At 45.9% G+C, this 12,028-nt stretch overlaps 1 protein-coding gene across 1 annotated transcript in view; it reads left to right on the top strand.

Annotated features, from left to right (window-relative positions):
• Positions 1 to 12,028, top strand: part of LOC126204386 (transcription factor SUM-1) — a 542,825-nt gene that overhangs the window by 246,270 nt on the left and 284,527 nt on the right. Inside the window, exon 4 of the mRNA XM_049938757.1 lies at positions 5,370 to 5,493. Coding sequence (XP_049794714.1) covers positions 5,370 to 5,493 — 124 coding nt within the window. The remainder of the gene's footprint in view (positions 1 to 5,369; positions 5,494 to 12,028) is intronic.

The following is a 12,028-nucleotide window of genomic DNA, read 5'->3' as shown; positions in this document are numbered from 1 at the left end:
TTCTTCAGTCATTATGTTTTTCCCAGTTGATTTGACAGTCCAAAACAAAAGGTCCATCAATCTACTGCAGCGCTACAACTGCTTATCACTGAGATCGGCAGCACATGTGACAGTGCAGCCGACAGAAAGCCTGTAGCTTGTAGAAGTTCTGCTGTGTGTTTCGTCTTTCGTCGGAGGAAGCGAACGGAGCGGTATAAAGAGCACAATATGGTATTAATGGAGAGTAAAGAAAGGTGCGGCAAGAGACAGCAATGCTGGCACCGATCTGACTGCCCCTTAAACATTTAAGCGCCAAAGAAACTGGTATGGGCATGCGGATGCATATAAAGAGATATGTAAACAGGCAGAATACGGCACCGCGGTTGGCAACGCCTATATAAGGCAACAAGTTCCTGGCGCAGTTGTTAGATCGGTTACAGTTGCTACAATGGCAGGCTATCAAGACTTAAGAGAGTTTGAACGTGGTGGTATAGTCGGCGCACGAGTGATGGGACACAGCATCTCAGACATAACGATGAAGTGGGGACTTTCCTGTACGACCGTTTCCCGAGTGAACCGCGAACATCAGGAATCCGATAAAACATCAAATCTCCGACATCGCTGAGGCCCGAAAAATATCCTGGAAGAACGGGACCAACAGTGACTGAAGATATTCGTTCAACGTGAAGAAAGTACAACCCTTCCACAAATTGCTGCATATTGCAATGCTGGGCTATCAAGAAGTGTCAGCGAGTGAGCCATTCAACGAAACATAATCGACAACAGCTTTCTGACCCGAAGGCAAACTCGTGCACCCTTGATGACTGCACGACACAAAGCTTTACGCCTCGTCTGGGCCCGTCAACAACGACATTGGACTGTTGATGACTGAAAAAATGTTACCTGGTTTGACAAATCTTGTCTCAAATTATATCGAGCGGATGGACGTGTAGAGGTATGGAGACAATCTCATGAATCCATGGACCCTGTATGTCAGCAGTGGACTGCTGAAGCTTGTGGAGGCTCTGTAATGGTGTGGGGCGTGTGCAGTTAGAGTAATATGGGACCCCTGATACGTCTAGATACGACTCTGACATCCATGTTCAAATGTGTTGCTTATTTGCAGTAATGAATAAGAAAACAAATCTGTTGTCAATCTCCAATAATTTGTTACTGTTGGCACTGTCAGTAAATGGAACACAAGTGACACGACGGCTTCAGATTTATATCGGCAAGGTGGGAGAGGATGAGTGGGGGCGGGGAGAGGGGGAGGGGTGAAACTGCCAAGAAAAGCCTTGCACGCTACGCCGACTTGACTTACACCGACGTGTATCGCACAAGAATCACTCAGCATGGCACTGACAAGTCGAAGAAGGAGACATTTTGAAAAATGTTAGTTACATGTGCATAGATTCTGCGTAGTGATGACCTGCAGTTTTTGTCACTTTTAATAGGAGTGAAAGTAATTTTTCATCCATTATAGAGTGGCAAGTCAATGGCAGCATGCCTTCATTTGCGTTACCTTTCCACACTAAAAACATTACATTTTGTGAGGGCTTTCTCTAATTTATTTTCTGTCTCTTCCTATAGTTTTGAGATCGGTAAACATTTAATTGTGGTTTTATCTGGCAGCTCATATGTGCTATCTAAGCCATAAACAAATTTTTTCAAACCTTGATGGTCAGAAGTTCTGGGCGGCAGCATATCGACAGCAACCATTCGTGCATAAAGAGAATCATGTTCTTTTTTTACTTTTCAACTGGCATTGTACAACTGACTCCTGTTAGAATAATTCTTAAAGAGCTTCTCGATTCCTTTGGTTGCCCCTCTTGCGCTTGATCTAGCTCACAAGTTGATCCCTCACCTTTCAATTCTATTACTAATCCGCAGTTCTCTAGTTTTTCACCATGCTTTCTTTTTAGTGGTCTCTCAAATTAGTCCTATTACCTGATTGTATTTACAATCTTTAATGTAGGTGGTACACTGTACAAACACTGTTCATTGATTTTTACGGTTCATTTAAAAAAATCTATTGGCGGACGTCTTACATACACAAACTAATCTTGGAAGCGCGGAATTTCCTCGGCCAACAGAGACTTTTAGTACCGTGCGGAAAGTACTGATCGCTTCATGTCCGTACCATTCGAAACGCTTCTTGGCTACTGAGCTCTTTGTCTCACTGCTGCCAAAGACATAGATTCAACAGTTATGGCACTATAGTAGCGTGATGAAGAATAATCCAGTTGCTGTGTGTGGTTTAAATAACGAAATGAGCGACGGGGAAGCCACTGTTGCCACATTGAGGTCACCTCCTAGGATACCCAGAAGAGATAGAAGCTTTAGAGGCAGAATTCTTCCTCGCGGCGCTCAAAAAAGTATTAATCAGGTTGCAGAATGATGTAAAATAAAAAAAAAAATGGTGAGCTAATTCACCCGCTGCACAAGTTTCAAACACGGGGTTTCTGGTCATTCACCGTCAACTCTTGGCAAGAAGAGATAAGTTTTGTTCACATCCACTGAAACATTCACCTTTCACCCGAATTACTTATGAATATGTATTGCAGTGATGTGAAAGGATTATATCCAGCCACCATAGAAATAAATAAAAACTTGACATTCGACGGGTTGTGCTTTTACTGCGTTCAGTTTTGCAGGAGCTGGTGGGTCCTTGAAGGAACACGCTCCGCAAATCGAACACAACACGGGCAACCAATAGATGATTTGTGCTTCTACAAAAGTAGACGCGACGCATCGGCATTAGGATTGAGTCAGTGTTTTGTGTTTTCGAATCACCTTGCACATTAACATGTACTACTAAAAACACTTTAAGTGCAATGAGCACTCAGGAACAGCAGAGGACAGAAGCAGGTGTGTTTAATTAATAACGATAATAATTGTATTTATTTTAAATGGATTGTACAGTACAATTACAAACACTTAACAAATCTTAAACTGTCATTTTTTCCTCTATCAACTGCGCTGTATTACAACAGCCTTATTTTTAAATTTGAAGATGAAAATCTGTATAATGCGCATTCTCGAATCCATGTTATTTACGTGTGTGGTTTTTACCATAAGCATCTGAACGGTACTGCAACACGAACAAGATAATTCGCTCTTCCACGACCCCTCCCCTATAGCGACAAACCTATTAACTACATAGTTTATAAACAACATAGACTGGCTAACGCGTCACCATAGTTGATGTTGATTAAATACCTACATACAATCTACTTTCCCTCTGCACTCCAAACGCCATGGAGGTAATAGGAACCGACGATTTTTCAGGCACCAATTAAAAAAGAATTACATTATAAACATAGGACTATCGATAGTTAAAACAGTCTACTGATAGTGACGATAGTGCAGATACTATCGATTAATCGACAGTTTATTTATGTTTAAATAACAATAACGCAGACATTAACACCTCCGCAATTTGGTGGCACTGATTGATCAAATCCAAGGCGAACGACTCATTCTGGATGCGAAGTACCTGCACAGCCTTGTGTACTCACTTTGGCAGTTGTCAAGTCCGAGGGCGGAAATATGTGATATTAATTGATGTTTGTAATGATTTCTCTAGAGGTGACTAATTTTTTATCCGGTGACCTTACTTAGGTGACTAGTTTGCTTTTTTTTTCTCTCTGAAAAATTCTTCATCTTATCTCTGAAGGTCCTCTTCTGGCCTTCTGTCCAATCTGCTGAGTGCAGTACTTCGTTTGTCTGCTGTAAAATCCGAGAGCCCCTCTCTGTATTTCTGTGCTTATCATCGATTCCAATTTTAACAAAAGGCAATTGGCTTGCATTTAGTTGGGGGTGAAAATCTCATTTACAGGTAAATAAGGGGAGGTTAAAAGCTATGGCCGTATTCCTGCTACCAATCGCATGTACCTGATTCGATTTTATTACATGTTGGTTATATTGCAGTTTCGTAATTTTAGCATGTACACGCTTTATATTATACAGCGTGATGTTTTTAATTGGGGACTAAGTAAAGGAATATTCCTGAGAGGATAAGGAGCAGAAAAATACTTATATAGCCGGAAATGCGTTTCAAGGAGGTACGCCTATTTTAATGTGGAGATAAGAGATTTTTGACAGTTTACAGTTCAGTGATTGGAAGCATACCGTGAAGTGAAATTGTTGCGTCTGTAGTAGAGTTTCATGTCCACACTGACGAGGGCAGTAATGTCGTCCACGAGCGAGGCGCAGTGACGCATCGGTGCTAGGAGGCACCCGCTTCACTGCTGTGCCGGCTCCCCCTGGTGCGAACGTGTGTCGTGTAGTGCAGCGCTTGGACACGACGGCCCGGTAGAACAGGCTGATGGGGCTGCTAAGTGCTATACCATCTTCTGCACTCCCCTGACTTAAGCCTCGTAAGTTCAACTCGTTTTCTAAACTGAAGGAAACATTTCACGGCATTCGCTTCAGAACTTCTACAAATTCGTCGGGCTATAGACTGCGCCGCTCGAACTCTCAACACAACTGGCACTGCTAAGAGTATCCTATGACTTCCACATCGATGGGAATGGGTTATACACAATGCTGGTGACTACTTTGAAGGTCAGTAAAACTTTGAAACGCGTATCTATTTTGTACAAGATGTAAAGGTAAATAGTTGCCACTATTAAAGTTTCAACCCTAGTATTTGGAGGAGCGAAACGTTAGCTGTTTGTGAGTATAAATGTAGGCACTTGTTTGGTTGTAGCTATGGAGATGAGGTTGAGTGTTGAGGTTGATAGATGGAAAACAGAGACGGAGTAGTAGATTGGGGTGGGGCAAGGAAAGAGGAAAATGAGTGGGGAAGATGGATAGGAAAGAGCTAGCCCTGATACAGTGAGAGAGGTGATAAGAGTTTCTAGAATGGATAACATGTGGGCAGATTTCTTTGTCTGAAAGAGAGAATCGGTTGGTGTTTAGCGGATGTAGGGTGCATGTAGATGTAGGGCTTGGAAGATGTGTTGGAGTAGGTGTGGCAATAGCAGGACTGAAAATATGGAGGGAAACCACAGTATTGTTGAAGTAAAGTTTGTGATAGTGTAGGATGTACAGATGTGTTCGGTGTGCGTGAGGAGAAGTGAAAGTTTGATGAGACGGTAGAGGATCCACATGGAGGAAGAGAAATGCAAGTCGAAAGAGAGATGGTGGTTGACATTTAAGGATTTGGAGGGACTGACAGAACTTTAGCGGGGCTGATAGACCTACCCATGCAACACTGGCGTAGGAGCGGACAGGTCATATCAAGGTTTTGGAGGGGTGGACTGTAAGTGGAGGAGTGTAGTCTCAGCCCCATCCACATCACTTCGACTTCCCTGTTCGCTTCCTACTAGCGTGCCGGGAAGCAGCTGGCTGCAGTACAGAGGGGGCGCGTCGCTTCTGTGTTGCAGTCGCAGCGCACGAGGCCTCCCTCCCCATCGTCTTCTGCGCACGCGCAGCTGGCGGCACGCTTCAGCCAGGCCCTGCACCGGTTCAGCCCGGACAACTGCGCAGCGGACTCTGTGCACGCGCACGGTGAGTACCGCTCAGTGCTTTCAGTTTAACAAACGTAACGTGTTAGAATCAACCATCTACGGAGTGAGTGAGGAAGAACAGTCCCATGAAGTTTTGTGCGCTCCTCTCGGGAGCGCAGACTTGTGAGCGACCTTACGTTGGCATGGAAAAGGTCTTTTGCATTTCTGTGGCAACGAATACAGTGGAGTCGTTTCTTCAGTTTTTTTATTGCAGGAGTCACAGCTGTGAGTGACCGGCCGGCACGCGAGAGATGGGACAGGACTGTGGGACCTCGTTGCGACGATGACAGACGCCTCGCCCAACGACTCACCGTGCTGTTGTTCACTGCCATGTCTCCGTGGAGTTCCGAAAGCGCCTATGAAAATCTACGATGTTCTGGTTTTCCGCCAAAAACAACTCAATGACACCTCATTGCTTGGATCGCACCTCCGTTACTGACGCCATTTGGAAGGCTGCGTATAACGCGTGCACGTATCGGAACTTCGTGAAACTATAGGGTCTGAAGCGAGAATATTCCACGATGTCGCACAACACATTCCGCATGTGCTCAACTGAAACTGGCCGAGAAGAAAAGAATGTGTTGCAGTACTTACTGAACCCTCCTCTCCTGATTGAGGTCAGAGAAGGAATCACCCTTCCACTATCGTAATAAATTTGCTGATTGCGCACTGAACGAAAGAAAACTGGACAAGAGTGAACGAAAATGGAGAAGCAAGGGATATGGTCGATGACGTACTTTCCTAGGCCAGAGGTCGTTTTACTTTCTCTCGTCGTCTTCTAGGTGCATCATGGTTTCTACAACAGAGCATTGCTCTGTATTGTTCTAAGTTCCCTGAAGGTACCGTAATGACACACTGTTGAACGTACACATATTTGGAAAAGCTGAAAATGCGCCATGAACTATCTTGAATCTATTAAGCGTGAGAATTCAGGTTATTATCTGGTGGGGTTTGTAATAAGCAACTACCTAGATAAGATGTTCACTTAGTGTTAAAAACTGTTCAAGTCGTAGCTTAAAGGTATTTCCCTACTTAAAAAAATAAAAGCTTTCTTAAGGACCTCTCTGAGCCAGGAAAGATTGTCGGTCTTGGCGATATTTTCTATTGAAATCATCTCGCGTTAGATGTCGCAGACCTGAATCGGCGTGTGACTCACAAGACTGCGTTACAGAAAAATCGGGAAAGCCAAATTTCAATGCCAACCAAGGCAGAAAAAGTGTAGCCATGTTTTATAAGTTGCCTCTTTTTCTGGTGTTTTTGTTACCTGCAATTTTAAAAGATATGTAATTCATTACTTGAATATAGTAGAGTTTATTGTTTTTTCTGCATACTTCCCAGATAATGCATAATATTTGCTTTGCTCCATTAAGTTTCGGGAATGCAGCCGCATGAATTCTGCTTCTTCTTCTAATAATTCGGCTGTATACCTCTCAGCCATCTTCAGAGAGAGCCGTACGACTGACGCTCCAGCGCTCGCTCCATCCTTTTAAACTCGCGGACCGCGCCAATGCGCATGCGGCCACAGATAAACAAGGCGCCAGTGATGGTGATCGGCGGCAAAGACGTAACATAAGCATGAGTTACGTCTGTGGCTGCGCATTCGATCCATGCTGGGAGGTCGATGTATTACTGGGAGCTGAACTGTAGCGACGTCTTTGTAAGTTCAATATTGAAAGTGCCGGATTCCATGATTTATCTAATGTGAAACCGCTGTCTCTATTAATTAAATTCTTCGTCAAGCGGATTTCAATGGCCTCTTTTACTACGGAGTCCCAGAAAGATGAAACAGAAGTCAGAATTTCGACATTTTCATATACCATAGAGTGACCAGAGTCAATACAATGCTCTGCCACAGCCGATTTACTGGGTTGTAAGAGCCGAGTGTACCTGCGATGTTCCGTACACCTCTCTTGGACTGTACGATTCGTTTGTCCGATATATGAAAGGCCACATTCACATGGTATCTTGTAAACTCCAGACTTGCGGAGTAATAAGTCATCTTTAACGGAACCCAGGAGTGCAGCCGCCTTCGCCGGTGGACGAAAAATCACTTTTACTTTATGTTTAGTGAGGATCCGTCCTATTTTGGATGAAAGGCTTCCCACATACGGCAGGACAGCCATGGATTTAAATGTTTCCTCGTCATCTTCTGCATTCCTTACGGACACCTTAGGTTTTATTTGTAGTGCCTTACGTATCTGTTGTGGAGAATACCCGTTGTCCTCAAAAACTCTCTTCAGATGTAAAAGTTCGTCTTTTAAACTACTTTCATCAGATATGACGTGTGCTCGGTGTACCAAAGTTCTTAGAACACTACTCGTCTGCGAAGGATGGTGACAGCTATTTGCATGTAAATATAAGTCCGTATGGGTCGGTTTCCGATATACTGCATGACCCAGAGTGCCATCTTCTTTGCGCCGAACCAAGACATCCAAAAATGGAAGACATCCCTCCTTTTCCACTTCCATTGTAAACTGAATTTGTCCATGGATGGAATTCAGATGGTTTAAGAAGTCCTGCAGTTTTGTCTCCACAACAGATACGTAACGCACTACAAATAAAACCTAAGGTGTCCGTAAAGGAATGCAGAAGATGACGAGGAAACATTTAAATCCATGGCTGTCCTGCCGTATGTGGGAAGCCTTTCATCCAAAATAGGACGGATCCTCACTAAACATAAAGTAAAAGTGATTTTTCGTCCACCGGCGAAGACGGCTGCACTCCTGGGTTCCGTTAAAGATGACTTTTTACTCCGCAAGCCTGGAGTTTACAAGATACCATGTGAATGTGGCCTTTCATATATCGGACAAACGAATCGTACAGTCCAAGAGAGGTGTACGGAACATCGCAGGTACACTCGGCTCTTACAACCCAGTAAATCGGCTGTGGCAGAGCATTGTATTGACTCTGGTCACTCTATGGTATATGAAAATGTCGAAATTCTGACTTCTGTTTCATCTTTCTGGGACTCCGTAGTAAAAGAGGCCATTGAAATCCGCTTGACGAAGAATTTAATTAATAGAGACAGCGGTTTCACATTAGATAAATCATGGAATCCGGCACTTTCAATATTGAACTTACAAAGACGTCGCTACAGTTCAGCTCCCAGTAATACATCGACCTCCCAGCATGGATCGAATGCGCAGCCACAGACATTTTTTTTTTTCTTTATTGAATTTCAATTCCCCCCGAAGGGGGCGGGCTGGCAGCAGCTTACTACGCCGCTCTTCAGCCTACAGAAGTTGTGTTAAAAAGATGAAGATAAGAAAAAAATAACAGTTGGCGACAAAATCGGTGATTTAAAGGTAAAATGGCAGAAAATTCTAGAACTTAAAACATAAAACACAGGGTTGATGATACTAAGAAAATACACAAGAAGCAGAAAAATAACAGACAGTTAAAAAACACGGCGACAGTCTGGTTTCTGTTCGCAAAATATAAAATGCACACCCAGCGACAGCATGATTTCTGTTCGCATCACTGTGGAAGTACGCACAACACTGAACACTCACTTAAACACAGCACTAAAAAGTGGGCACAAACATGACATACCACAGCCGAGAGCAGGTGGGGGGGAAACAGGACAGATGACGGAGAAATAAAAAAAAAGGGGGGGGGGGGAAGGAGAGGAAAAGGGGAAGGGTGGGAGGGGGGAAAGAAGCCAGTGGAGAATGAGGACCCATAAGAGGGGTGGGGGGCGCTGAGCAGACGGGCCAGGGAGTGGGGAAGGCAGAGGAGGGGAATGCAAAAGGACTCGGGGTGGGAGGGGGAGAAGGGACCTAGGGGGAGGAGGGGCAGGGAGAAAACACAGGAGGGAAGGGGGGGAGGAAGAGGGAGCCCAGGGAAAGGACGGAGGAAAGGAGGGGGAGTGAGGATCAGAGTTGATAGGAAGGATAAATGGAGGGAGAGAGGGCATCATCCGGGAGGGGGAGTTGACGGAAGCCACCTTGGGAAAGGAGATGGAGGGTGTAGAGATGGAGGGTAGGGGGGGACACAACGGTGAAGACGTGGCAGGGGGCGGGGATGGGAGAGGAGAGGAGCAACCAGGGGGTGAGGGGGTTCAAGACGGCGGGAGGTGTAGAGGATGCGGATATGTTCGAGGAATAGGAGGAGATGGGGGAAAGGAATGAGATCATAGAGGATCCGCGTGGGGGACGGGAGGCGGATACGGAAGGCAAGGCGGAGTGCATGACGCTCAAGGATCTGGAGGGACTGATAGAATTTGGGGGGGGGGGGGCAGATATCCAGGCAGGACTGGCGTAACAGAGGATGGGACGGATTAAGGATTTGTAGGTGTGGAGGATAGTAGAGGGGTGCAACCCCCATGTCCGGCCAGAGAGGAGTTTGAGGAGTCGGAGGCGGTTGCGGGCTTTGGATTGGATGGAGCGGAGATGAGGTAGCCAGGTGAGGTGACGGTCAATGGTGAGGCCAAGGTAGGTGAGGGTGGGGGTGAGGCGGACAGGACGTGCGCAGACAGTAAGGGAGAAATCCAGGAGCCGGAAGGAGCGAGTGGTACGACCTACGATGATTGCCTGGGTCTTGGAAGGATTGAGTTTCAGGAGCCATTGGTTACACCATGCAGCAAAAAGGTCAAGGTGATTCTGGAGAAGGCGTTGGGACCGTTGGAGGGTAGGAGCGAGGGCAAGGAATGCGGTGTCATCAGCATATTGCAAGAGGTGTACTGGAGGGGGGGGGTTGGGGCATATCTGCCGTGTACAGGAGGTAGAGGAGAGGGGAGAGGACAGAGCCCTGGGGCACACCGGCAGAGGGGTAGAAGGTGTGGGAATTGGCATTATGGATGGTAACATAGGAGGGGCGGTGGGAGAGGAAGGAGGCCACCAGACGGATATAGTTGATAGGAAGGGCGTAGGTTTGGAGTTTAAACAGGAGACCGGGATGCCAGACACGGTCGTAGGCCTTTTCGAGGTCAAGTGAGACAAAAATGGCGGAGCGACGGGAGTTAAGCTGGAGGGAGAGGAGATGAGTGAGGCGGAGGAGTTGGTCATCAGCAGAGAAGGAAGGTCGAAAGCCACATTGGGTGTTTGGGAGGAGGTGGTTTTGGTGGAGGTGGAGATGGATGCGCCGGGAAAGGATGGATTCCAAGAGCTTGCTGAACACCGATGTGAGACAGATAGGACGATAGGAAGAGGCATCAGATGGAGGCTTATTGGGTTTGGAGAACATCAGGATACGGGAGGTTTTCCACAGGGCGGGATAGAAGCCAGTGGCAAGGATGACATTGTAGAGGGTGGCAAGGAGGGAAAGGAAGGAGGGAGGGCAGTGTTTGAGGTGGCGGTAGGTAACACAGTCGTGGCCGGGAGCAGTGTTGCGTTTAGTGCGGAGTGTGAGGCCGATGTCCTGTGTAGTGATGGGAGTGTTAAGTGCAGAAGGAGGGGTGTGGCCCAAGTACTGGAAGCTAGGAGCAAGGGGAGGAACAGAGGTATTCGCACGGTCCATGACATCAGGGAAGAGGGAATAATCAAAGTGGGGATCATCTGGGATGGAAAAAACATCAGAGAGGTGGGAGGCAAAGTGGTTGGCCTTACTGAGGTTGTCAGGAAAGGGACGGTCATTAAGGAGGAGAGGGTACTGGGGGGTGAGCCACAGACGTAACTCATGCTTATGTTACGTCTTTGCCGCCGATCAACATCACTGGCGCCTTGTTTATCTGTGGCCGCATGCGCATTGGCGCGGTCCGCGAGTTTAAAAGGATGGAGCGAGCGCTGGAGCGTCAGTCGTACGGCTCTCTCTGAAGATGGCTGAAAGGTATACAGCCGAAATATTAGAAGAAGAAGCAGAATTCATGCGGTTGCATTCCCGAAACTTAATGGAGCAGTCTTTGCGCCGCGAAAACCTGAAGATTCACAATATTTGCTTTATTTGCTTCAGATAACATCTTCGTATTTTTTGCACAAGGGAGACTATGCACACGTCACGTAATCTGCCTGTATTTCTATTCGCTGATGGCGACAGAAGCTGGCACATCCGACATATTGGATGTGATTGAAGAAATCGTATTTCATTTATATTACATTATTGTGTTTTGGTTTCGCATTTTAAGAGTTAGTATGTGTGATAATCTGCACATGTTCTTGAAAAGGTGTGTTTTGAAATATAATTTATTGGGATGGCACGTCGGGAGCAAGGTGCCGAGTTCAAAAATCATCCCCTTTCATTGCTTTATAAGTTCTTCATATAAAAGTGCGACACTGAAAACTTCGGCGCAACACCTAGATTCAAATACCACCAGTCGCCACTGCCAAACACTATGTCCAGATAAGTGAAGTACAACGTAAAATATGCCTTAAAGCACATCTGCGTTAGGACGTAGCTACAACCCAAAGCACACCATTCATCACACTCTCGTAAGGACAGTTCACCTGCATACAAACTAATCATCTTGTGGTGTTGCAGTTCTTGTTACATCCGTTTTTGCTACGAGATGGGAAGAGGAATTCCGCCTTATGCAAGACACCTTTTTTTTCACCCAGACATGTTTCAGCACATTTTGTGCTATCTTCAGTGGGTTCATTTCA

This window comes from Schistocerca nitens, chromosome 9 (genome assembly GCF_023898315.1).
Source record: "Schistocerca nitens isolate TAMUIC-IGC-003100 chromosome 9, iqSchNite1.1, whole genome shotgun sequence".
Lineage (NCBI taxonomy): Eukaryota > Metazoa > Arthropoda > Insecta > Orthoptera > Acrididae > Schistocerca > Schistocerca nitens.
This window is presented reverse-complemented; position numbering and strand designations above follow the sequence as displayed.